Source organism: Phaenicophaeus curvirostris, chromosome 7, assembly GCF_032191515.1.
Source record: "Phaenicophaeus curvirostris isolate KB17595 chromosome 7, BPBGC_Pcur_1.0, whole genome shotgun sequence".
Classification (NCBI taxonomy): domain Eukaryota; kingdom Metazoa; phylum Chordata; class Aves; order Cuculiformes; family Cuculidae; genus Phaenicophaeus; species Phaenicophaeus curvirostris.
The window spans coordinates 39,852,375-39,878,844 of NC_091398.1; the positions used below are offsets into that span (position 1 = coordinate 39,852,375).

General features: G+C 48.9%; 2 protein-coding genes across 2 annotated transcripts in view; both read left to right on the top strand.

Moving 5' to 3' along the window:
- Positions 1-6,744, top strand: part of EPC2 (enhancer of polycomb homolog 2) — a 44,990-nt gene extending 38,246 nt beyond the window's left edge. The window contains exons 11-14 of the mRNA XM_069861675.1: positions 1,448-1,584; positions 3,139-3,298; positions 4,985-5,318; positions 6,056-6,744. Coding sequence (XP_069717776.1) covers positions 1,448-1,584; positions 3,139-3,298; positions 4,985-5,318; positions 6,056-6,128 — 704 coding nt within the window. The 3' untranslated portion in view covers positions 6,129-6,744. The remainder of the gene's footprint in view (positions 1-1,447; positions 1,585-3,138; positions 3,299-4,984; positions 5,319-6,055) is intronic.
- A 7,845-nt stretch (positions 6,745-14,589) lies between these two features.
- KIF5C (kinesin family member 5C) overlaps positions 14,590-26,470 on the top strand; it is an 82,910-nt gene continuing 71,029 nt past the window's right edge. The window contains exon 1 of the mRNA XM_069861674.1: positions 14,590-14,741. Within this exon, the coding sequence (XP_069717775.1) occupies positions 14,616-14,741 (126 nt within the window). The 5' untranslated portion in view covers positions 14,590-14,615. The remainder of the gene's footprint in view (positions 14,742-26,470) is intronic.

Genomic DNA, 26,470 nt, shown 5'->3' on the forward strand with positions numbered 1-26,470 from the left:
CCCTGACAGATTAGATAGATTTGCTTCATATTTTAATGATACCTCAGCATCTCCTGGTAAGCTGATATTCCTGCGGAGTCCACATTTGAACTGCTTTGAGACAGCTTCAGTCTTTGAGAAATACAGTTCGGAATAAACTGCTGAAATGTAGGGGATGGGAATTTTGAAAAGAGAATTCTCTCCTTCTTCCCAGAAGTATTTTGTTCACAGGTTGGCATCAACTGCACAAAACTCGGGGTTTAATATGAAATACCAGATGGGATTTGCAATTCATCGAATGTGGGGTTCTTTGGGGGAGAATATTGAGACCAGCATTTCTGATTTCACCGTTCCCTTCGCTCATTGAGAGGCTGACACTACTGTGGTTGCACTAACCTGGTTCACATACATAAACAAGCTCGCTCTGGCACTTATAAACTTATGCCATTAAAAAAATTAATTAGCAGGGAAAATCCCATTCAGGTGAAACTTAAGCATTTCCTTTGAGGGAGGGGGAGAAAGAGTGAAATAGGAAGGTGACACGGGTTTGCTAAATAGAGTGCTGTGGGATAGTTGCAGGGGGCTACAAGAAAGCTGGGGAGGGACTTCTTACAAGTGCATAGAGTAATAGTATGAGGGGAATGGGCTTTAAATTGAAAGGGGGAAGAGTTAGATTAGACATTAGGAAGAAATTGTTCACCATGAGTATGAGGAGGCCCTGGCCCAGGCTGCCCAGAGCAGGGATGGCTGCCCCATCCCTGGAGGGGTTCAAGGCCAGGTTGGATGGGGCTTGGAGCCCCTGATCCAGTGGGAGGTGTCCCTGCCCATGGCAGGGGTGGGACTGGGTGGGCTTTGAGGCCCCTTCCAACTCAAACCAAATGATTTACTGAGTGTCAGACCTGGTGATCAGCTTTGTTGCGTATCAGTTTATAGCCCTTTCTAGTGAGGTTGGTATAACGTGTACAAGCTGTTTAAACTTACGAATCCTGGTTGTGCTGCTGAAGTAGGTGTTCTTGGCTGCCAGAGCTTTCCTTGCAGAGCCCTCTGTGGTGTCGGAAAAAGGAACAACGATAAGGGACTGTAGGAAGGAAAGCTGTACAGGAATAAACTTTACTGGGAGAGGAGACGCCCAGCCCAGTGTCCTTTGTCCTCAGCTTGGATTTTTAGGACATGCAAACCAGGAAGAGAATTTCTTTAAGCTCCTGCTTAAAGTTACTGGGGAGAAAACTGACTGCATAAAAGCAATGAAAGCTGTGAATTCTCTTGTTATAAGTTGATTCAATGCTAAAAGAACACACTGTACAAATTTTGCTTGGTTTCTCCTGTATGTAAGAGTATGAAGATGTTTGCAACACAGTGTATGTTGTCTCCAACCACTTGTTATCCCACGTGGACACAATCTTGAATTTTGTCTGTATTTTGCTTTGTGCCTGCGTGTTTAATGGCAGCTTCTCTTTCTTTTCTGTAGTAACAGGGGGTATCACTGAGGAGCAATTTCAGACACATCAACAGCAGTTAGTCCAGATGCAGAGGCAACAACTTGCTCAGCTTCAGCAGAAACAGCAGTCTCAGCATTCCTCACAACAGACACATCTGAAAGCACAGGTAACACCTTAAACATTGTCATATGCTGATGTCTTCCTTTTTGCTTGCTGTATTTTTCATCTCTTACATGGTAAATATGACACCTCAATAAATACGTTACATTTTACAATGAATGTAGAATGAGTTTTGTTGAGATGCTTTTCCAGTTTCTCGTATCGTGTCCAGGAGACAACTTAGGCTGTACCCTGTATGGAGACCTTGCTCCCGTTATTCTGTTTGAAATGAGATAATATTTTGAGTTTCAACGTCAAAATATATGGGGGGCGGTTTGGAAGTTATATATCCTGGCTGTGTTTTAAAAGCTGAGTGAGGGACTTCATATTTTAATGTATTGGTTGTGTCCACAGAGTTATCAGTGCAGAAACATGTAGCGCTTTGCTGAGCCATCCTGTCCTCACTGGGTTTGTTCTTTGTGTAAGTGCTCCAAAGAGACTTTCTTAAAACTGCTTTATGAGGTGATGTGTTCTGTTAGGAACAGGTGTTCAGGAAACACTAAAAGTTGGTGGCTTCTAAGAGGAAAAACACTTGTATGTATTTGATTCCTTCTCTAAGCCAGGTGTGACCACTCCTGTCTTCTGAGAGAGTCCTGTTTTTTGTCTGTAATGCCTTGCAAGGGAAGAATGTCTCTTTTTCTGTGAGCTTGGTTTCTGTTAGTTTCTTACTGAGAAAATATAAAAGCTGTTGCTGGGAAAACTTATTTTGAGCACATTATATCTAATTGCTAGTGCTGTTTGTTTCTTTCCCTCAGTGTTTTCCACTTGAGTTAATCAGGAATTCTGTATTGGCAGTTACTGGTTATGTCTTTTTGTAAGTGTAAAGACCCAATAGTAGAATATTTAAACAAAAGCAATGAGTTTTTTATATTTAAGACACTCGGTGTCTATGGAAATTCATTTTCTTAGCTAACAGAAATGGAAATTGCAGAGTGGTACCTTCAGCTGTTGCAGGGTGTCCTCCTAATCCCCACTGCTCTTTCAGAGAGACTGGTCTAATAGCAGATGTGCGCTTCCAGATTGTGGTGGGTGCTGATGCTGGGGGGTACAAACTGCTCCATGAGGATGAATGCAGCATAAATACTGGGAAATTCTTAGACTTGGACTTGCAGGGTATTTGCAGCCTGGACAGAACAGAGAAGAAAACTTCAGGCATCATTGTTTTCCTGGAGGAAAATTCTCGAATGTATAGAATCATGGAATGGTTTGAGTTGGAAGGGACCTTAAAGCCCATCCAGTCCCACCCCTGCCATGGGCAGGGACACCTCCCACTGGATCAGGGGCTCCAAGCCCCATCATGGAAGTGATCTCTCATGCCAAGAACAGCATTTGCCATTGGCTGACTTCAGGCAGACTCACTCAACACTCATTTGGACACCAATTCCAACTTTTCATCAGGCTTGTGATTCAGAAATATTTAATGTTGCGGTGCATTAGATCACATTTAGAAGACTTATTTATGTATTTGCTGGCAATTGAGCATCATAGCAATCTTAATGTGGTATTTAATTTTGTACTTGGATAATTCTAAAGGAAAGCTTTATTTTCGTGTTCCCCACAGGGCTCCAGCACCTCTGACTGCATGTCAAAAACCCTCGATTCAGCCAGCGCCCACTTTGCTGCATCCGCAGTGGTCAGTGCCCCCGCTCCCAGTCGCAGCGAGGTTCCCAAGGAGCAGAACCCCAGCCACAACAACATTAATGGTGTTGTCCAGCCTTCAGGTGAGGATTTCTTACAACTTCTTCGTCTAGCGTGAGCTGTGTCAACTGATCTTATTTCAGACTTCTAAAATATAATAAATAAAAGAAAAAAAACCAGATATATTAATCGTGATAGTTTTAAACATTGTTCTTTAGGTAGGTGCCCTGGCAGGTAGGTGAGGTTAGTATGGTAATAAGCCACCAAATGCTCTTCTACATTGGCAAAGTATTTTTTCTGTTGTCTTTTCTAGGCTTTTATCTTTTTGATCATCTGTTATGATCAAAAGCGTAAGTGACAGCATTGTAAAAACAGTGTGAATGTGCAATTTAAAAAATCAATTGCTTAAACCATTAAGCGCTTTGAGAAGGAAATAGAAAAGCTGGTGCATTATTTGGTCATTATCTCACTTGTGTATTCAGGCAAAACCATACGAATCCACTCCTTCCAGCATTTTTTTTGCTATTACTGTAAGCTTCAGCTTTCCTTGCGTTTAAGGTTCCTCCCAAATGCAGGCAGGAGTGTGGATGTGGCATTCCCTGCCCTTCCCGCCCCTCTCTGAACCAGGAGGCAGCAGTGCCGGCCGTGCTGCTGCAGCAGCCGTGTTGCCGAGGGAGAAATGTCATTTGGAATTTGAGCGCTATAACAAATAAAAGCCTTTTAGAGTAATTCCCTGTTTTAACAGCTAATGATGTGATTAGTTTTATAGACCTTCTGCCAGGCTGGGTTAATGAGAATATGAAATGAATAGAGGGGAGGGGAAACCCACAGCAGAACAAAATCAATATACTGGAACAGTTCCAGGAGAGAGAGAGATCTCTGTATAATTCTGAGACTTGATCTGAGAGGGGAATGTTTTGAGGGGTCTAAGATCGGGTACGTGGTAGAGGACACGGCTTTATGATCAATTGAAAGCCATTGCAAATATGCATAAATATCATGCATGTAAAATAAGACTTGTATTGCTGTGGGAAAGCTGAAAGTGGCACCGATGTGAAAGAGCGAATCCTATTGAGGACAAGCAGATTTGTACATTAGAAAGTGTGAGCTGAAAGCAGGGCTTCTTTCAGAGTTAAGAATCTGTGCACGATGTGATTCAAGAACCTCTAGTCTGAATACGTGTTGAGACCTGTGGTTTCTCACAACTCAGCTTGCAAACAGAGCTCTGCAGCGTAATCTGAAGGGAGTTTTCTGCTTTGCCTAGTGTGAAATCCCTAGTTTTGCTGCTTGAGGCAAACCGATCCCCAGAACCTCTTTATGTTGCAAGCGAAACAAGGTAGGAAGTGAGGAAGTGATGAGGAGCATCAGAGTTTGGCTTCACAGTCAGTCTCCAAGGCTGCCCAGCTCAGCTGTTCCCCGTTCCTTTTAAGGAGAATGTTGTCCCTTTTATTGAAGGAACTTGTCCTGGTTCAGCCCTGGCCTAACCAATTTTGACAGCTAAACCCGAGCAGTTGGGCTCCCAATTCCCTTTGCTTCCACCCACAGGGGAAGGGAAATGACTGGAAAAGACTTGTTGGTGTGAAACTAAAACTACAGCTGTAATGAAATAATAATAACGGGGGGGGGGGAAATAATGTTTTGTAAATCTTTAAAAACTAGATTGCTCATGACTCCATTGATGCATACACTGAGAGCTCTGGGGTTAATCTTTGGCTCTGAACCTAAGGAACGGCGTATTTTTTAATGAACGACGTTTTGTTTTGTAACAGGAACTTCCAGAACCTTGTACTCCACCAACATGGCTTTATCATCCAGCCCAGGGATCTCAGCTGTACAGCTCGTAAGGACAGTTGGCCACACCACCACAAACCACTTAATCCCAGCCTTGTGCACAAGCAGCCCTCAAACGCTTCCCATGAACAATTCTTGCCTGACGAACGCCGTGCACCTCAACAACGTCAGTGTTGTTTCTCCAGTCAATGTGCACATCAACACACGGACTTCAGCCCCGTCGCCAACAGCCTTAAAACTCGCCACAGTTGCTGCCAGCATGGACAGGGTGCCAAAGGTAACTCCGAGCAGTGCCATCAGCAGTATAGCAAGGTGAGCGTCTGGCACCTTTAATTTACACTTGTGCTTCGTGAACGGCTCCAGAGAAGGGCCCAGCTCTGTGCTAGGATAGAATCACAGAACCATGGAATAGTTCAAGTCGGAAGGGACCTCACAGCCCATCCAGTCCCACCCCTGCCATGGGCAGGGACGCCTCCCACTGGATCAGGGGCTCCAAGCCCCATCCAGCCTGGCCTTGAACCCCTCCAGGGATGGGGCAGCCACCCCTGCTCTGGGCAACCTGGGCCTGTCCAATCTGAATCTTCCTCTTTCCAATTCAAAGCCATTCCCCCCCATCCTGTCACTCCAGGCTCTTGTACCAAGCCCCTCCCCAGCTTTCCTACAGCCCTTTTCAGCACTGGAAGCTGCTCTAAGGTCTCCCTGGAGCCTTCTCTTCTCCAGGCTGAACAACCCCAACTCTCTCAGCCTGTCCTTGTATAGGACCCTTGGATTGGGTTTGTAGCCTCCTCTGGGCCTGTTCCAACAGTTCTATATCCACGATTCCAGAACAGGACACAGGACTGTGGGTGGAGACTGCACTGTCAGGGAATAAAAGCAGTTCTGAAAGGCCAGTGTTCAGTTGTAAATAATCTGCGTCCTGTGTGCGCGTTAAGGATGTTCCGTGGGCCGGGTGGCAGCTGTGAGAAATCGCAGCACGTGTAAGAAATCAAAGCTGCATAAAGAAGCGCTTCTGTTCTACCCGTAACCACTGCCCATTCCTGTCCTTGCAGAGAGAACCACGAGCCAGAGCGCCTGGGTTTGAACGGCATCGCGGAGACAACAGTCGCCATGGAGGTGACATAACCTCAGAGCGGGGTCTCAGCCGGTGCCAGCGGCGGAGTCGTTTATATTCCGACTGAATGCAAAACGCAGCGCTCTGTGGGGCACAGAGAACTGAAACGGACCTAAAAGGACTATCGCTATATCGTGTATCAAGTCGATATATAATGTAAATTTTGTAAAATTGGGGAAATCACTACCTTGTAAAATAGTTTATTTGTATCATCAATATTATTTCTGTTACTTGAATAGTAGATATTCATCATCATGCTTTTGCACTTGAATTTGCAACTGAATGGATTAAAAAATAATTCTTTAATGGGATCATGAGCATGAAATGGGATCCTGCATCACTTGTTTTAACTATTTATTTTGCCATGTTTACATTTTGTATCTTGTACAAATAAATCCAACTTTGTGTCTAAAAAAAAAAAAGAAAAAAGGTAAAGATTCATAGCTAGGAAACAAAATTCTTGTAATTTTTTTCTAAAGGAAATGTAAAGTTTTCACTTGGTTCATTTTGTTTCACAATTTGACTAGATGGACTTTTTGGTAAATACTTTAGTGGCATTTCACTGTCAAATATGAAGTTCAAGGCAAAATAGTATTTTCTATTACCGTGCAGGGGAAAGGGATGGATCGATACATGCAAATTTAATGTAGTAACTCACTTTTTCCATATATTTTGAATGTATATTTCTATTTATAATACCAGTTTATAAAAAATAATTACACAGGACAAAAAACAAACAGACTAGGGAAATTATGCGTCTCGCACACGTAAAACTGTGCAGATACGAGAACATTTTCACCCGATTCCATTTTATCCGAAGACTGCGCATTTTAACCGGCTTTAAAACTGTAACACAACCACGTAAAGGATATTTTACCAGGTATGTATTGCGTTCTATATCATTGCAATAATTAATTATTGGATGTCGAGCTATCGAGCCATCCCAGGCGGTTAGGGGGGAGGGAGGGTTGTGGCAAGATTGTCTTTTCAATTTGGGCGCGTTTTCCTGTGGCTACAAGGCAAGTAACGGGTTGGAAAAAGTCTGACTGTAAGCGTTGGACACCTTCGTAGCGTAGTGTTTTAGTGACTTTTTTTATACGGTTCTTGTAAATTAGATACGTGTAGTGGTGTTTCCGGATGTTTGTTTATGCACTAGTTCAGACAACTTTCCCTGTTACTTGTTCTTGGTAAGTGAAACCTGCAGGGAAATAAAAATACATATCAAAACATGGACACGTTGCCTATGTGGTTATTTCACAGCGTGCAAGTGGATTTTGGAGGAGTTTAATGCTCTCTCCACGGTTTTGACCGCAGCATGTGTACTTTTATCCAAGAGGTTTTGGTTTCTGGGATCGTTCGCTGCGCTTACAGGATGCGGTAGGGTAGGGATGGCCTGAGAGCTGGGAATAACCAGGATGAGGTTCTTGCTCTGCCAAAGAACCTGCAGCTATTACCTTGGGCAAATCATCTGGATTTCATAGAACAGTTTGGGTTGGAAGGGCTGTTAAAGCCCATCCAGTTCCCCCCCGGCCATGGGCAGGATCCGATTGCTCAGAGCCCCATCCGTCCTGTCCCCATCAGGATACAATTTCCCCGTATGTTGTCAGTCAGTGCAATTTTCCTCTTGGCTTTTTCTATGAAGAGCTATTATCAGTGTAATAAGCATGTGGTTAAGTGGTTAAGCATGTTTTGTCTTACAGCCCGCAAGATAAAAGTTAGTGTTACAGACCCTTGCAGAGCTTTAAATACTGCGAGTTTACTCTCTCAAATGAGGTGGTTTGGCTTAATGTTTGCTTTCTTTCCATTGAGTTGAACTCCACCAGGAGAGGCGAGAACAGGGTGTGTGTGTTGAGAGCAGAGGAGGCGGAGGAGCTGGGCAGGGTGCGATGGCAGCATCGGGGGTGCCGGCGCAAACACGCCCTGCTCCATCGCTCTTCCTGCCCTCATCGGAATTGCTGCTGCCTGGTAAATGGTTCTTTGTGTGTGCACGATCTCTTCCTGTGTGTCTAAGGTTCTGTAGAACAGGGATCGTTTCTGGGAGCAGCTGCGGTCAGTGCAGTCCGGAGGGTGAGTGAATTCTTTTTGAAAGGACAGTTGTTGTAACTGGAGGGGTTCAAGGCCAGGTTGGATGGGGCTTGGAGCCCCTGATCCAGTGGGAGGTGTCCCTGCCCGTGGCAGGGGTGGCACTGGATGGGCTTTGAGGTCCCTCCAACGCAAACCATTCAGTGATTCCATGATCTGTGCATCCTCTGTATCTGCAGAAGGATTGGAAGAGAGATCGTGTTTATTACCAGGGAATGTTGTTCGGGTACAACGGTTGAAGGCGATTTATCTCCAGCAATTTATGTTTGATCTCAAATGGATATTAAATATTTCTCCACTGGAAGGGCTGTCAAGCAGTGGCCGAGGCTGCCCAGGGCAGTGGCGGAGTCCCCATCCTTGACAGGATTTAGAAGCCGTGTGGATGTGGAGCGTAGGGACACGGTTCAGTGGTGGAGCTGGCCGTGTCGGGCTGACAGTTGGAGCTGATGATCTTTAAGATCTTTTAAGGGACGGGTGGATGAGGAGCTAAGGGACATGGTTTAGTGTTTGATAGGAATGGTTGGACTCGATGATCCGGTGGGTCTCTTGCAACCTGGTGATTCTGTGAAATAATTCTGTGATTCTCTGTCCTGTGATTCATGGGGCAGAAGATGATCGACTGACCAGGGCTGTGTGCAACGAATCGTTCCCCTTTCCAAACACCAACAGCACAGACAGATTCTCGATGGAGGTGCTGGGGGTAACTCGGGAGCAAGGCTCAGCTTCAGCGGCCCCGGGGAGAGGCTGCTGGCCGCTGGCTGTGAACCGCTGGGCAGCCTGGCGCTCGCTTTCCCACCACCCCGGTTCCCGCTTCGCTGCCTCTGCCTGCATGAACCGCTGAACCTTGCCCTGGGGATGGAGCCACGCTGAAAATAACATCATCCCCCATCTCCCTGGTGATGATCTGATGAGCCTCGTCCCCAGCTCGGTAAGTGACACCAGAAGATGGCATCATCTGCCTGCAATGCTCTTTAACTCTTTCTGGATCTGCACGCGTAGAGGTTTGACGAGGGACATGTTCCTCACAATGAAATTCAGCGTGGAGGCTTGTGTATTTTTTTTAGTTGGCACTTCTATGATTGCTTTATAGCTTCCTCTAATTAAGGCAGGCATAGCTTCCCCCTCCCCCAAGTCACAGTCCTGTCATTTGAGTTATTTATTGAGTAAGGAATTTGGAAAAAACATTTTGAGTATTGAGTCATCACCTGAAATGTTTTTGTCTTATACAAAGCGGTAAAAATCAATTTACTTATTTTTAGCAAACCCATTTTTTCTAGGTGGGCTGACAATCTAAAGGACGAGCCACAATGTCAATAATTTATATGAAGGCTGAGTTTTATGTGCATACTTAGCACGCTTGTATAACTTCAGAGCAAGCATATACTGAAGTGTTTTGCCAACCAGACGCAATAGGTGCTCTTCGGCTCCCTGTTAGCGTAGCCCAGACGCTCTCTGATGGAGCATCTTCTGACCAGCAATTCTGTTTCCAAATCTGACCTTCCACAGCAAGACAGGAGCCCCTGTGGCCCCTGATGACTGAACAAATCATGAGCTGTCTCACCAAAGGAAACGTGCTTCCGGGGACCAGAGATCCTATACATTTGCTACTAAATTTCTCCTTTGCCTGGACAAATGGTCTGGTAGCCCAGGCTCCCCTGAGCTGTCTCCTTGCCTTTGGTGATGCGCGGCTCGGCAGCTTAGAGCCTCAGCACTTTTTAGCTCCTTTTGCTGCCTCTTTGGCTTCTTTCATTTATTTTTATTCCTCTTAAGTGCCCTTGTAAACGTTTCCCCCCAGGCACTCCTAACAGTGTCTCCTGCTGTTTGGGGAACATGAACTACCCTTGACGTTTGAAATTGCTTTTTGTCTTGGGGATCCCAACCCTTTACCCACAGAAGTACCTCAGCACTGACAACACAGGCATAACATCAAATTTCATCTCGATGGCCGCTGCTGAGGTGCCAGGACCCATGGAATTGATAATAAAGCCACTCTCTCTGCTGGTAAGTTACTCACCTGAACCGTACTGGTGTTTGTTCGTGGCACTGGATGCTTAAAGGCAGCAGAAATTCAGCCCTTCCATTCTTTCTTGGCCCCAAAGCTTGTTCCTGCACCCCAGAAGCAATGAAAGGAAGCAATGTTCTGGATGGCAGCTTGTTTTTTCAATTCTGAAATGCTCAGGTGTCAGTTCTGTGGGACCCACCTCTCCATGAGGATCCGCATTTTGCTGTTCAGAACTTCCATCACGTGTCCTCGCCTTGGCTTTCCTGCAGCCTGACCAGTGGGGGACGGCGATGGCTCATCCACAGGGAAACAGAATCCCATCCTTCCCTTACAGCTGCCCCTCCCTCCGCACCCCAGTCTTGGAGAAGGGGATTTGTTGTTCCTTTTGGAGATCTCCAGCATCCCGGGCTGTTGAGTGCCAGCTGAGGCTGGCTCAGCCTGAAAACTTCTTCAGGAACAATCGGAATTTGCATTCAAACCATATCTAATTTGCTAGGGTGATTTAAACCGTGACTCAGTATCTAGCTGGAGAACTTGCCCCGTCGTTGTAGGAAAATAGGATGACGTCAGGGTTCACTTTCTTTTATTTCTGTGGTACCAACAGGAAGAAAATTCTCTTGTGGCTCTGAGGAGACCTTATAGTGAACTTCCAGTACCTGAAGGGGCTACAAGAAAGCTGGGGAGGGGCTGTTCACAAAGGCTTGTGGTGATAGGGCAATGGGTATGAACTGGAGAGGGGCAGAGTTAGACTGGACATAAGGAAGAATTTATTCACTATGAGGGTGGGGAGGCCCTGGCCCAGGCTGCCCAGAGCAGGGGTGGCTGCCCCATCCCTGGAGGGGTTCCAGGCCAGGTTGGATGGGGCTTGGAGCCCCTGATCCAGTGGGAGGTGGCCCTGCCCGTGGCAGGGGGGTGGAATTAGATGATCTTTAAGATCCCTTCCAACCTGAATTATTCTATGATTCTGTGTGTTCTGCTGTCCTGTAGCTCAATAAAGCCGAGTGTAGCTGTACAGATGTTTCTCCTAAGCACACAATCTGAAAAAAGCGATGCCTTCAGGAATGGAAGCAATTATTAATGACAAGAGCAGAGTACGACTGCTTTTCTGCATCTTGATAGCTCATGTCTTATGCAAAGCAGTTTCCCAGTAAACCATAAATCATCCCCTCCATCAAGCATCCAGAACAGCCTGGAAGAAGCTCCCAAGCTCAAGGAGGTTCTGATTGCTCCTGAATCTGCCTGAAAACTAAATGTTCCTACTGGGCTGCTGAACTCTGTAATCTGCTAATAAGTAGTAAAAGCAGCAGCTCTGTGATGCCACCGTCTACAACAGAGACAATGCAATATTGCTAGTGACAAAACTGAGGGGAAGAGATGGCTCATCTATGCATTCTTCCTGATTGCAGAAGAAAAAAGGAGAAAAAAAAAAAAGAGAGGTTTTCCTGTCTTTCTCCAAAATGAGCCCTTGATAATGGAGAAAAAGAGGATTAATTCATCGAAACAGTTGTCTTTTATGACTAAGCCCCTACTTTACAAAGTTTCTATTCAGCAAATTTGCTTGAAATATAGTAGAGAATAAAAGGGCTGGATAATTGGTAATCTAGGGGAATAATTCACACTATATAACAATGTCTTATCGCACGCTGCACATTGTGAACCCTCCCTCATGCAGCGGCTTTGTAGCCAGCCTGCTTCTGTCCCACCCACGCCAGGTAATGGAGACAACCCGTGTGGCTAGAAGAAAGGGAAACCTCTCTGGAAATGCTGAAGAACCAATCATAGAATCCTTGAGGTTAGAAAAGACTTCTAAGATCATGAAGTCCAACCAGCCACCCACTGCTGTCACCTTAACTGTAGGACTGGGGCTGATCTAATTAAACTGGCCCGTGGAGGAAACCAGTTTCAGGAGCTTCTTGGAGTTGCTGAAGTTTGCAGACTCTCCAGAATAGACATCAACAGTTGTTGTCTTCATCTGATAGGAATGGTTGGACTCGATGATCCGGTGGGTCTCTTCCAATCTGGTTATTCTATGATTCTATCTTTAAGCATCCTGGCTTCTTGCAGGGGGAAGATGATGGAGGAGGAAATCCCATGTGGTACCTGAGCCTATTTCCAATAACTAATCGAGGAAAATCAACTTGCTGGGCACAGGGCTGGGACAGGAGACTTTGTAGCAGGTAAAGAAGAAGTTTTGTCAGAGAGTGAAGGGGAAAGAAGAGAACAGCGATCCCCAAGTGCAGGAACAGGCTCCAGACTCTCTTTCCCGGATGCTGATTCACTGGCTGCAGCATGACAAACCTCTTGTAAATTTAACGATGAGCGTCACCCAGACAGCTCCTGCTCTCTCTCACAGAAAATAAGGGTAATATAATGAAGGAAAGTGCTGGTGTGACATCCCATGAATGAATATCCTTAGGCCTGCTTATAAATGTGGCTTGTGTGGGAGAAAAAGGAGCTCAGGTCTGGGGTCCTTCTCTCCTCCTACCCCTCTTGTTTTCTCGGAGAGAGCAGCAGCAGCAGCTGGAGGTGTCTCATCCATTAAAAAGGGAGCAGAGGAGGCCAGGTGGAAACCAAATACCTGCTCCGTGCTGTGCGCTTGTTTGATACCAAGGCTGAGCACAAGCAGCGGTGGTGGAGGGGGGCTGTGTGCCTGGGAAAGGGGGTTCTCCTTCCCTTCCATGGCCCTGAGGGAAGCTGGGGCTGGGGGAGATGTTGGGGCTGTTGAGAGGGAGAAGCTGAGGGGACCTGTTGGTTCTTCTGAGGGGAACCCTTGGGGCTATGGGGGGGAGATGTTGAGGCTGTTGAGAGGGGATTGCTGAGGGGACCTGTTGGTTCTTCTGAGGGGAACCCTTGGCTGTGGTGGGGAAATATTTGGGCTATTGAGGTGGGATTGCTGAGGGGACCTGCTGATCCTCCTGAGGGGAACCCTTGAGGCTGTGGGGGGTAGATTTTGGGGCTGTTGAGAGGAGGGTGCTGAGGGGACCTGTTTGTTCTTCTGAGGGGAACCCTTGGTTGCGGTGGGGAAATATTTGGGCTATTGAGGTGGGACTGCTGAGGGGACCTGCTGGTCCTCCTGAGGGGAACCCTTGGGGCTGTGGCGGGGAGATGTTGAGGCTGTTGAGAGGGATTGCTGAGGGGACCTGTTTGTTCTTCTGAAGGGAACTCTTGGGGCTGTGGAGGTGGGGTTGCTGGGAGGAGCCTTTGGGACACTTGGTGCCACTGAGGGGAGCCTCTGGGGCTGCTGATGGAGCCGGTGAGGCGGCTGGCATCACAGAGAAGAGACCATCGTGCTTCTGAGCAGAGCTGTTGGGGATGTTGTGGGGAGCCGTTGGCGTGGTTTGTTGTGGGAGACGTTGCTTGCTGCTTGTGGGAGCTTTTGGGGCCATTGCTCCTGCTGGGGATGAGAGGGAAGGGCCTCAAGCTGCACCAGGCAGGCTCAGGTCGGACAGCAGGAAGCGTTTCTTCACGGAAAGGGCTCTCAGGCCCTGGCAGAGGCGGCCCAGGGAGGCGGTGGTGGAGTCCCCATCCTGGAGGGGCTCAGGGTGGATGAGGTGCTGGGGCTCTGCTTTAGCAGGGGTCGGCTGGGCCTGTTGGTCTCAAAGGGCGTTTCCCATAAAACGATGCTGGGATTGTTTCTGAGATTGACTCTGGGGCTCTGGGATCCCGTGATTGATGGATTCGGGAATGGATTCTGGGATTTTGGGGGGGGGGGGGCCGAGAGGAGGGGGGGCTCACAGGCAGCGAGGGGGCGGGGGCTCGCGGAGGGGGCGGAGCCTCAAGGTGCAGCCGCGCTCATTGGCGGGAAGGGGCGGGGCGTAGGTACTGAGGGGGCGTGGCCGAACGAGAGGGGGCGAGGGCACGTGATAATGGGCGTGGCCTCAGCGCGGATGGGGCGGGGCTGAGCGGAGGGGGCGGAGCCTCACGTCGCAGCCGCGCATCTCATTGGGGTGGAGGGGGCGTGGCCAAGCGGATGAGGGCGTGGCCAAGCGGATGGGGGCGTGGCCTGGCGTTGCGGCCGCGGGTCTCATTGGCGCGGAGGGGGGCGTGGCTCGGGAAGGGGCGTGGCCTCACGACGCACCCTCGGATCTCATTGGCGCGAAGGGGCCGTGGCCGCGCACGGGGGCGGAGCTTATGTTGACTGGGCGTGGCCTAGCGGAGGGGGCGTGGCCTGGCGCCGCGGATCTCATAGCGCGGCGGGGGCGGGGCTTTGCGTCGGGGGGCGTGGCCTAATCGAGAGGAGGGGCGCGGCCTGGCGTTGCTGCTCTCATTGGCGGGGAGGGGGCGTGGCCTGCGGGAGGGGGCGTGGCCTGCGGGAGGGGGCGTGGCCTGCGGGAGGGGGCGTGGCCTGCGGGAGGGGGCGTGGCCTGCGGGCAGCGGGGCGGCTGCGGCACCTGCCCGGGGAGCGGGCGCCGCGATGGCGGATCCCGCCGAGTGCAGCATCAAAGTCATGTGCCGCTTCCGACCCCTCAACGAGGCCGAGATCCTGCGCGGCGACAAATTCATCCCCAAGTTCAAGGGCGAGGAGACCGTCGTCATCGGGGTGAGTCTGCCGCATCCTCCCCCGGGGCCGCCAGCTCTCCCTGCCCATGGCTCCAGCATCCCTCCTTCCCTTCCTCCCTCTCTTCCATGGCTCCAGCATCCCCACTTCCCTCCCTCCCCATGGCTCCAGCATCCTTCTTTCCTTCCCTCCCTCCCTCCCTCCCTCCCCATGGCTCCAACATCCTTCTTTCCTTTCCTCTCTCCTTCCTCATGGCTCTAGCATCCTTCCTTCCCTTCGTTCCTCCCTCCCCATGGGTCCAGCATCCCTCCTTCCTTTCCTCCCCATGGGTCCAGCATCCTCCCTTCTCTCCCTCTGCGTGGGTCCAGCATCCCTCCTTCTCTTCCTCCCTTCTTATGGCTCCAGCATCTCTCCCCTTGGGTCCAGCATCCCTCCTTCCCTTCTTTTCTCCCCATGGGGCCAGCATCCCTCCTTCCCCTCCCTCCCCCCGCGCCGTGGCTCCAGCATCCCTCCTTCCATTGCTCTCTTCCCATGGGTTCGGCATCCCTCCTTTTCTCCCTCCCCATGGCTCTAGCATTCCTCCTTCCTTCCCTCCCCATGGTGCGCATCCCTCCATCCCCATGGGTCCAGCATCCCTCCTTCCCTCCCTCCTCATGGCTCCTCCAGCCTTCCTCCTTCCCCATGGCCCCTCCATCCCTCCTTCCCCCTCCCCCTCGTCGCGGCTCCAGCATCCCTCCTTTGCATCCTTCCCCCCGGCCCCTGCATCCCTCCTCCTCCTCCTCCTCCGTCCCCCCCGCCCGGTCCCCCCCGCTGCCCCCGTCCCCGGGCGGGGGTCTCGGAGCGGCGGCTGATGTCATGCCGGGCTCTGGGCATGCTCCGCCGCGCCCCTGCGGCACCGCCCGCCCCGCGGCTGCGGGGGATGCGCCGGCACCCGCGCACGGGGCCCTGCGGCAGCGCCCCGACCCCCAAACCGAGCTCCGCGGGGCGTCCCCTCGCCGTTATCCCCGAGCTCCGCGGAGAAGCATCTTCCCTCCATCATCCCCGAGCTCCGCAGAGGGTCCTCTCTCCTTCATCCCTAAGCTCCATGGAGCATCCTCCCTTCATCATCCCCGAGCTCTGTGGAGCATCCTCCCTCCTTCATCCCCAGGCTCTGTGGAGCATCCTCCCTCCTTCATCCCCAGGCTCCGTGGAGCATCCTCCCTCCTTCATCCCAGAGCTCTGTGGAGCGTCCTCCCTCCTTCATCCCCAGGCTCTGTGGAGCATCCTCCCTCCTTCATCCCCAGGCTCCGTGGAACATCCTCCCTCCTTCGTCCCCAGGCTCCGTGGAACATCCTCCCTCCTTCATCCCCAGGCTCCGTGGAGCATCCTCCCTCCTTCATCCCAGAGCTCTGTGGAGCGTCCTCCCTCCTTCATCCCCAGGCTCTGTGGAGCATCCTCCCTCCTTCATCCCCAGGCTCCGTGGAACATCCTCCCTCCTTCATCCCCAGGCTCCGTGGAACATCCTCCCTCCTTCATCCCCAGGCTTTGTGGAACATCCTCCCTCCTTCATCCCAGAGCTCTGTGGAGCATCCTCCCTCCTTCATCCCCGAGCTCTGTGGAGCATCCTCCCTCCTTCATCCCAGAGCTCTGTGGAGCATCCTCCCTTCATCATCCCCGAGCTCTGTGGAGCATCCTCCCTCCTTCATCCCCGAGCTCTGTGGAGCATCCTCCCTCCTTCATCCCAGAGCTCTGTGGAGCATCCTCTCTCCTTTGCCTCTAAGGTCTATGGAGCATCCTCCTTTCTTCATCTCTGAGCTCCAAGGAGTATCCTCTCTCCTTCATCCCCAAGCTCTGTAGAGCATCTTCCCTCCATCTCCCCAGAGCTCCCTGGAGCATCCTCCCTCCATCACCCCTAAGCTTTATGGAGCATTCTCCCTCCATCACCCCTAAGCTCTGTGGAGCGTCCTCCCTCCTTCATCCCCGAGCACCGTGGAGCGTCCTCCCTCCCTGCCCACAGGCCCCGTGCAGCATCCTCTGTACCAGCAGCATCTGCGGCTTCGTGCATCATCCCTGGCTCAGTGCAGCATTGCACCCCCCAGGCCCCACGCAGCATCCCTGGTCCCCATGCAGCATCCTCCGTACCGTGCAGCATCCCTGGTCCCCACACAGCATCCCCAGCATCCTTCCCTCGCCCCGTGTGGCATCCCCCGTGGGTGCGGAGCCCTGCCAGGCAAGACAAAGCCCAGCTGCCCCCGCAGTGCCGGGCTGGTGCTGCTGCCTTCGTCCCCCACGGCTGCTGGTGGCGTGTGCTGAGGCCCCTGTGCTGCTGGGTCCCTGCAGAACAACCGTATAGGCGTGATCTGTTAAAATGACTTACACAAAGTGGCGTGTTTTCATCTTATAGATAAAAATTTAAGTAGTTTAAATGTGAAATCAGTACTGGCTTGCAGCAGCAAAATACCTGAGGTGTGTTTCTCTGAGCTTGGTAAGGGGTTGGCTGTCCACAGGCTTCAAACACAAACAAAGCATGCGTGTACCTGGGTCTCCCATGGCTTGGGATGTGGCTCCTTGGCTGGTGGTGAACGTGGCTCAGCGCTGGGAAGGGCCTTTCCTTTCCCTTCTGGGAGCTGCGGCTTCCCTGGTTGGGTTTGTGCTCTGGGTTCTGCTGGTTAGGGTGTTTGGTGGGTGAACCTGGCTCAGGTTTTTGGTTTTCTGTCTAACAGCTCACGTCCGATGCTTTGATTTATAGATTGGTCTGCTGTGGTTAAGCTAATAATGCGATCCCTGCTGTGCTGTGAGAAGGAGATCTTGAACTAATTAATAATACAAAGAACGAGCAATTCCTTGCATGTTTTGTCTTATTAAAACCTTGAGTTTATTGGAAACTTTGTTCATGGAAGTTGTGGAAAAGTAAGGGGGAAAAACCAGTCAATTCTGGACATAAAATGGCAAATTTTTTTTTATTTTTTTTTCTTAGTTTGTTTTCTGGGCACCCAAATTAATTCGCTATATTTGAACCCGCAACAACCTGCGAAGTACAGAAAGATCGGATTGGTTATCAACCCCAGTCAGCAGTGGAGAGTTGTCTTTGGTCGATAAATACTTGGAACGGAAGGGTAGCACAGTCATTTGGGTGCTTAAGAAACAAATGTCAGCAAATTCCCCTCCCCCTTCAAATAAATAAACCCACAGACATTAAAAGTAGATTAAAATGTAAGTCTCTTAACAACATTATCTTTTTAAGGGAAGTAAAACTTAGCATCCTTTTCTCCCACCTAAGCGGATGGTTTGGTATCTAGTGCACTGCTGTCTAGACCCTGTTGTCTGAGAAAACAGTAACTGTGGTGCTTTGAAAAAGGTATTTAACTCCTTTAGTAAAGGTAAAAAGGAAAAATAACATAAACCGTTAATTTCCTACCGTGGAAGCTGGAAAAAAAATAGTTGGAAACAGAGTTTTGTGAATACATACATAGATACATATATTTATTTCTTCAATTCAGGATCATTTTGGGGTGGTCCATGGGGATAGTTGTAGTTTTGTAAGTGTAAATGAACATGGGAAGCTTTCCATAATTTATTTGCAGCACTGAGCTCCTTGAGCTTTGGTGTAACCTGATCTAGGGTGGCTGCCCCTGCAGTGTGGTGGTAGAAAGCCCCACCGTTTGTTACTATTTCTTGCTTTAGAGTGACTGCTTAGCTCCAACAAATAATGCCTGGGAGGAAGAAAGGAGCTTAATTCTGGTGGAAGGCACTATAGGAGCAGACTTCCTTCCAGAAGAGCAGGATTTGAGTCTTCAAAAGCTCTTAGAAACATCACAGAAAGCAAATATAAACCAAAACCACACACTTTTTTTTTTTTTTTAAGTTTTACTATAGCGTTTGGAAAACACTGCAATGCAGCTTTTATTTTGGTCCATAAAATACTGGAAAAAAAAAAAAGGGTTTCCATTAAAATTTAAAGAAAACCCAACCACTAACCCCCCACCCTGAGGAATTCTGTCATCACGTAAGAGAACTTAAAATATTAATGATTTAAAGGAAATGTCTGTTTTTTTCTGACTTTTACTTATCCTTCCCAAGAAACAGTTGTGGGGAAAATGCTTTCTTTCTGAGCCTCCTCCATCTCCTCCCATTATCCTTCCCTAGGGCCTTGAGCAGATTTTCTGAACACAAATTAAAGGTGGTGACTCGATGATACTTCTTGCAAATGAGCAGCAGGAAGGGAAGTTCAACAACTTAGGCTTGAGTTTCCCCAGGATATCTTTCATGCCTCTTCTCCCAAGTGACGGGGGACAGGACGAGAGGGAATGGTCTCAAGCTCCACCAGGGGAGGTTCAGGCTGGACATTAGGAAAAAAATTCTTCACAGAAAGGGTCATTGGGCCCTGGAACAGGCTGCCCAGGGAGGTGGTTGAGTCCCCTTCCCTGGAGGTGTTTAAGGGACGGGTGGACGAGGTGCTAAGGGACATGGTTTAGTGTTTGATAGGAATGGTTGGACTCGATGATCCCGTGGGTCTCTTCCAACCTGGTTATTCTGTGATTCTATGATTCTAAAGCTGTATCTACGATGCCTGCGGTTGCGTGGTTCGGAGCTTCTGCTCAGGGAGGTCTTAAGGCAACGTCCCAACTCATTCAAACCCCTCAAAGGGGGCATTTGTCTCAGCGTCTTATAGAATCATAGAATAACCAGGTTGGAAGAGACCCACCAGATCATTGAGTCCTGTCCTCTTCCATCCATCTTCTTTGCATGCGCAACGCAGCGAAGGATGGAAGATTAAAATGTCTTACCTTAAATTTTCCTTTGGTTAAACCAGAGAAAACCCACTGTGTTTTGATTTGACTTTTGCGTTTAATATACAAGAGCCTTGTGGATGCATCTTGTCTTTAACCACGGCAGGAAAAAGCGATGGTGGTAAATCCATCACTGTCTTTCACAGTCACCTACCCAACAGCCTCAACAGACCGCAGTTTTATTTGATGTTTCGGCTCCTCTGCAGCTCCAAGGTGACTCTGAGTGTTTATGTTGGCTGACATACCTAAAAATGCGTTTTTCTACCTGGCTTGCTTCTTACAGCCTAGTTGGAGTGTGTGGAGCTGTTTGCTGTAGTAAGCAAGCGAGGTTGTCTTCTGGTGTGTGGTTTCTTCATCTTTTTCCTTCTTCCGAGTGCATTTATGCCCGAGGATTTTCAAAGGAAGGATGCAGAGGGGCTCGGGACCTGCTGGGCTGCTCTCCCTAGGGTACTTTTCTGGTTTAGGTTCAGAGGGGAGAGCACTTCGAGCCCTTTTACTCCTTCCTTGTTGAAAACAGTAGAGGGATTGGCTTGTGAGGGAGTGTTTTCCCCTCCTTTCTCTGTTAGGACTAGGGTGATGGTGTCTATTTTAGTGCAAGGCTGATCTGAAGCTGAGTTTTCAGGCTTATATCTCCTGTTTAGAATCATAGAATGTGTTGGGTTGGAAGGGACCTCAAAGCCCATCCAGTCCCACCCCAGGGACACCTCCCACTGGATCAGGGGCTCCAAGCCCCATCCAACCTGGCCTTGAACCCCTCCAGGGATGGGGCAGCCACCCCTGCTCTGGGCAACCTGGGCCAGGGCCTCCCCACCCTTATCGGGAAGAATTTCTTCCTAATGTATAATTTAAAACCTTCCCCCTTCCAATTTAAAGCTGCTCCCCCTCATCCTATCACTCCAGGCCCTTGGAAAAAAGTCCCTCGTAGGAGAACGTCTAAACCCAATCTTTCTAGGCAGCTGGGAAACCTCATGTTAATACCTCCAGCGAGAGGATAAAAGCCTCTTCATTCTGGTTGTCAGCTGCTTTCGGAGCCGCAGCGTGAGGGCATGTGTGCAGCCTGGCTTAGCCCTTCTCTGCTGAGCGCTGCACTTCTCCGCTGAGCGCTCCGTGTCAGGCGGGCAGCGCGGAGCCTTCCTCGGCCCCTCGCGCCTCCAGCATCGCACCCTGCCCGCTGCCACCCCAAATTCCCCCTGGGAAGAGCAGCGGGGTGAGTGGGAGGGTCCCCGTGGGGTTGTGCTTCACTCCAACGGGGGGAAATGCTGTTGTTTCGGCCATGAAACAGGCCGCAGAGCTAACTACTGGGCTTAAAAGCAAAGAAAAAAAATACCATCAAGTAAAAGAAAACACAAATTGATGGGCAATTCCTCTGCAGCGGGCTGGGTGGGATCTGAACAGGGTTTTTTTCATAGAATCGTAGAATCACCAGGTTGGAAAAGACCCACTGGATCATCGAGTCCAACCATTCCCATCAATCACTAACCCATGTCCCTCAGCACCTCGTCCACCCGTCCCTTAAACCCCTCCAGGGAAGGGGACTCAACCCCCTCCCTGTTCCAGTGCCCAGTCACCCTTTCTGTGAAAATTTTTTTCCTAATGTTCAGCCTGACCCGCCCCTGGTGGAGCTTGAGGCCGTTCCCTCTCATCCTGTCCCCTGTCCCTTGGGGACCCTGCAATAGTAGATAAATACTTATAAATCCCCAAAATTAAAACCCCACGGTGTGCTGCGTGGCTTTTTTTTCACGGGGTGTGGTACCTTGTGCTTCTAACAAAAGCCAAGCCTCCACTCGCACCGCGGTTCTGCCGGCAAAGGGTTTGTGTCTGTAGAGATACCTGTGGAAAAAGCTCATTCTGTTTCGATACAGACTGAGGGATATGGTTTAGTGTTTGGTAGGAACGGTTGGACTCGGTGATCCGGTGGGTCTCTTCCAACCTGGTTATTCTGTGATTCTGTGATTCTGTGATACGTGGGATGGGAAGCAAGGTGGGACTCCTGCCTCGGTGTAAAATAGGTCTGTGGGGACAGAGCATGATGTTTTCCTGTCAGAAGGCTTAGCCTGGGACCCTAGTGCTTTGTCTCCCAGCAGCTTTGGTGTGTTTTCCAGCTCTGCTCGCCACTTCTATTCCAGGGAAGACCGAGCACGGTTCATACTGCGAGATACGTGTAGCTAAGTTTAGCATTTATATGGAACTGATGGTGTGTGAAGACACCGGGAGCTGACAACACCTTTGCGGGAGCTGATCCTTTCAAAAGGATAATTCTAATTCTAATTGCTAATTCTCCCCCTCCCAAAGACTACCCTGTACCTCGGCGTACGCTGCGAATGTCTCTAACCTGCTGTGTTTTCCTCTTTTTGCGGATGAGATGCACCACGATGTGCTGTGCTCGTTCCCCTGTGGGTTTGGGCTGTGCTGCTTTCAGGTCAGGCTATTTCCAGAGCTGCAGCAGCAGAAGATTGACAGATCTGGCACCACTTGGTTTTCTGGGGGTGATTTCTCTCTGTAGCTTAAGCCAGTAGGTGTCTCGGGAAGAAGAGGAAGCCTGTAGATCGTAGCACGTTGCTATGGTCATTTGGGAAAGAACAAATACAAGAAGATTCTGCTGAGTCTGGATGGTTTTTCTGTGCCTTGAAGAAGGAATTATTTCGTCTACTGATGAAATGCTGTGGTGGCCATTCAGGGAGCTGCTCAGGAGCTCGATTTATGAAGAGAATAGTTGTTTTTCTTAGGTGTAATGCTGTGCTTCACACATAGAAGGTTAAAATCACGGGATAGATGAAGTGATGGGTAGACTCGTTTGTTTTGTTCTGTTTTTACAGTGTGTTGGCTAAAGACTGAAACTGTTCTGGATTGCATTATGAAGAATACAATCCATTTAATTCTCGACACAGTGACGCTTCCATAAAGCACCAAAGCAAATGTAAACTACAGTATTACTGATTCTCCCATAATGTGAATCAGTGGAAAAATCTGTTTTGATAAGGGCTTGCACATTGTCTCCAAGCTTCTCCAAACCCCAGACATTCTCCTGCTCCACCACCAGCCTTTGTGTCTGTCCTGTCCCATCACCTGCGCTGGGTCGGGATGGGGAGGTGGCTTTCCTAAGGAGACGCTGTGGCTTTGCACAGTGATTCAGCACGTGTAGAGCTTTGAGACATCGGAGGGGGCAGAGTGTGATGGTGTTTAGAGGGCAGTGAGTGGCTGTATGTGCAACACCCTCGTGTTTGCCCGAGCCTCACGGGTAGCGATGCTCTGGGGGGTTCCTCCCGGCTGCCCCCCAGGTGTCAGGATGAGCAGCAGCCGATTTAGCACCAGGGACTCTGCTGGCACCAAACCAGTTTTTCTAAGATGCTCTTGAGACTGAGATACTTTCCTCCTAGTTAAGGTTCAAAGTAAAATCCTCGACTTGATAAATGCTGCTTGGCACAGTTGCATGAGATTGAAGTGTGGGGACAGTGTGGCTTTTAGGCCTCTGTTTGCTTCTTTTCTGAATCCTCTGCTGTTTCTCTTCTGGAAGGGATGTTCTTGCAAGCTTGTCTGGAAGTGCTGAACTGCGGGAACATTATTCAACATGAATCAATGAGTGCTTCTTGGATGAAATTGTACTTGTATTGGCTTTTCTGTTGTCTAAAAATGTAGTGAGAAATAAGGTGTGAAAATAGCTCCTGTTTATTGTTGTTGGTGCTAGAAGGATGATTTACTCAATACACAAAGCTTATTATTTTTCAGCAAAGCAATTTCCCTTTTGTGCTTCCTTGGGCCGTTGAAGGCTTTTTTATCTTTTTCTAATCCCATTTGGATATATTTCTCTAATAAATATTTTCAACCCACATACACATCTTGTCAAAGACAGGAATTCCTACTTAAAGCTTTGAAACTTAAAATGTAGATGACATAGAGTCAGAGAATTGCTTAGGTTAGAAAAGACCTTTAATATCATTGAATCCAATCCTTTACCTAACGCTGCCGACTCCACCACTAAACCTTGTCCCTAAGAGCCACATCAACCTGGCTTTTAAACCCCTCCAGGGATGGGGACTCCACCACTGCCCTGGGCAGCCTCAGACAGGGCTTGACAACCCTTTCAGTGAAGGAATTTTTCCTAATATCCAGTTAACCCTCCCCTGGTGCAGCTTGAGGCCATTTCCTCTTGTCCTATAACTTATTACTTGAGAGAAGAAACCAGCACCCACCTCACCACAACCTCCTTTCAGGAGCTGCGGAGAGCAATGAGGTCTCCCCTCAGCCTCTTCTCCAGGCTGAACAGCCCCAGGTCCCTCAGCAACTCCCAGAACCCTTGTTCTCCAGGCCCTTCCCCAGCTCTTCCAGATGCATTCCAGCCCCTCGATGTCCTTCTTGGAGTGAGGAGCCCCAAACTGACCTGCCCTCAGGCTGACCAACGCACCTGCTCAACTCGGTGTCACCTGCAAACTGACTGAGGGAGCACTCAATCCCCTCATCCAGATCATGGATAAAGATCTTAGACAGAACCAGCTCAAAGTTCTAGCAAGACAGATTGTCAAATAACTGGAAAACTGCTCTCCTGTCACTCTCATCATTGTCTTTTTTCCTTTGGTAGCTTCTGCAGGGCCATAAGATTTAGACCTTTCAACATCTGCACTTGTGCTCATCGTTCCAGCTTGCTGCAGCCTTTGTCTCCCTCCCCTGAGACGCAGCCCTTAGTCACTGGTGTTTGGAGTCATTTTTGCAAACGACTCTCAGTCTGGTACAGTCAGATTTATGGGTATTTGGGGAAATCTGAGCGTGCTGTTGTTTTCTGCATCGTTGGAGATGATTTCTCCTCAAGCTCCCTGCCCTAAACGAAGGCTTAACGTGCAGCGAGGAAGGTGGTAGGGGGTGATGTGTACTTACGTCTCCACATATTGTTGTAGTGTTTCAAACTCTGCTGGAAGACTAAAAGCTGTTACAAAAGATAAAATGAAGGATGAGATGCTGCTTATAAATCTTGAATATTAATATGCTTTTCTCTGTAGCATGATTTTTGGGCTGAAGTGGGGAAGAAACCCTTCCATAAAAACTGAGGAGAGATTTTTTTCATTTAATTTTGTTTTCCTTGACAGTTTTTAGCCAGGCTACTGTCATCCTGGGTATTATCTTTGGTGTCCTTCCTGTTATCATGAAAATGAGTCACCTTAGGATTTGTTTTCTTCCAAATTTACTTGTTCTGAAATGCCTAATGTGTCTCCAGGCAGTGACACGCGCTCCTAAATCTGTAAGCAGCGTTTTGGAGCAAGCTGCAGAGCTGTAACACCCACAACTGGGTGTTCTTAAAGGTGGGTTTTCCCTTCTGCCGAGGACCATGTTAAATATCTTGTATTATCAGTGTGTGCCAGTTCTCTTGTTTGAAGGTTTCAGTGTGCACAAGCTGTGTTGTTCATCAATAACACCGTAGGCGTTGGGAATGGGGGGATGTGGAATCGTGTTGCAGGGGCAGAGAAGAAACAAATGAATGGGGGGATCTGTTCTCTGCTTGGAAAAGCAAGACACACAATCCAGTTTCTACCTGTTAGCTTCTATAGCTTGGGATGGTCTGATTGCTGGTGCATTTCTTGTAAAATTCTGGGTGGCTTAGTTGAAGTGTGTTTCGAATTTTCATGAATGTTTTCATCAAAAAATCTCATCTATCCAAGAGAATTTGCATGAGGTGTTTTTCTCTTTTTCTTTATAGAATCGTAGAATCATAGAATCATAGAATAACCAGGTTGGAAGAGACCCACCGGATCATCGAGTCCAACCATTCCTATTATGTCTGCAACAGTCCTGTGCACAGAATATTTCGTGTCTGTTTTTTATTTTTTGGATCCCTTTGAGCTTTACATGTTGTTTCTTAACGTACCCAAACAGGACCAAACACATTTATCTACTGTTCTGGTTTCATCTGGGATAGAGTTAATTTTCCTTCTAATAGCTGTGTTTTGGATTTAGTATTAGAATAATGTTGATAACGCACTCATGTTCTTACTTGTTGCTAAGCAGCGTTTATACTAAGTCAAGAAGTTTTCAGCCTCCCGTGCTCTGCAAGCAGGGAGCTGCACGGGAAGCTGGGAGGGGACACAGCCAGGAGAGCTGACCCAGCCTGGCCAAAGGGACATTCCATAATGTACAGCGTCGTGGTCTGTGTATAAACTGGGGAGAGCTGGCTGGGGGCCAGTGATCACTGCTTGGGGCTGGTCATCGGCCTCTGGATTGTGAGCAATTACATTGTGCATCACTTGTTTTGTGTAGTCTTTTATCATCATCATTATTATTATTAACATTTTCTTTCCCTTTGTTGTCCTATTAACCTGTCTTTATCTCAACCCACGAGCTTTGATTCTTCTTCCATTCTCCTCCCCGTTCCACTGGGGGAGCGAGAAACTGCATGATGCTCAGTTGCCAGCTGGGGTTGAACCACAAAGCCTCCCATCTGCTTTCAGACCCTTTGCTTTCCCTCTTTTGTTCGCTTTTGTGTTGCTGCAGCCTCTTCAAACTTGGAGGTCATGCCAAGGTAAGGCTCATTCTGAAAGGTTATTTGCCAAGATGCACAAATGACTGGAAAACCGGTGTCTGTGTGGGAATGAGTCTTGGTTTAGGGTCTGCTCTCCGTTCTGTGGTTGAGAGGCAGGATGCTCAGGGTGAGACAGCAGAGCTGTGCTCGGCTGAGGAGTGAACAGACACTGGATCCAGATCATGAGAGAGCAGCCTGGCTGTGCAGGACAGGGTAGTGTGTGCTTCAGCTGGTGCTGCGGGTGTAGAAGCAGAAAAGTGATGTAGAGTTGCTCAGTAGTTGTTCGACGCTTCTGACTTGGCTGCGGTGTTGCCAGTGTTTGCTTTTCCAGCTCTACTGGGAGGTAAACGTTGGATAATGGTGCTTGTCTGAGGGCTGGCTTTGAGAACTGGGGAGGATTTCAGAGCGTGAAGGTATCGCATACTTACCCAAAGAAACCCTCAGCTAAAGAAAGCAACACAACAGCAGGAAAACCTTTACCTCAAAATATCTCAAGT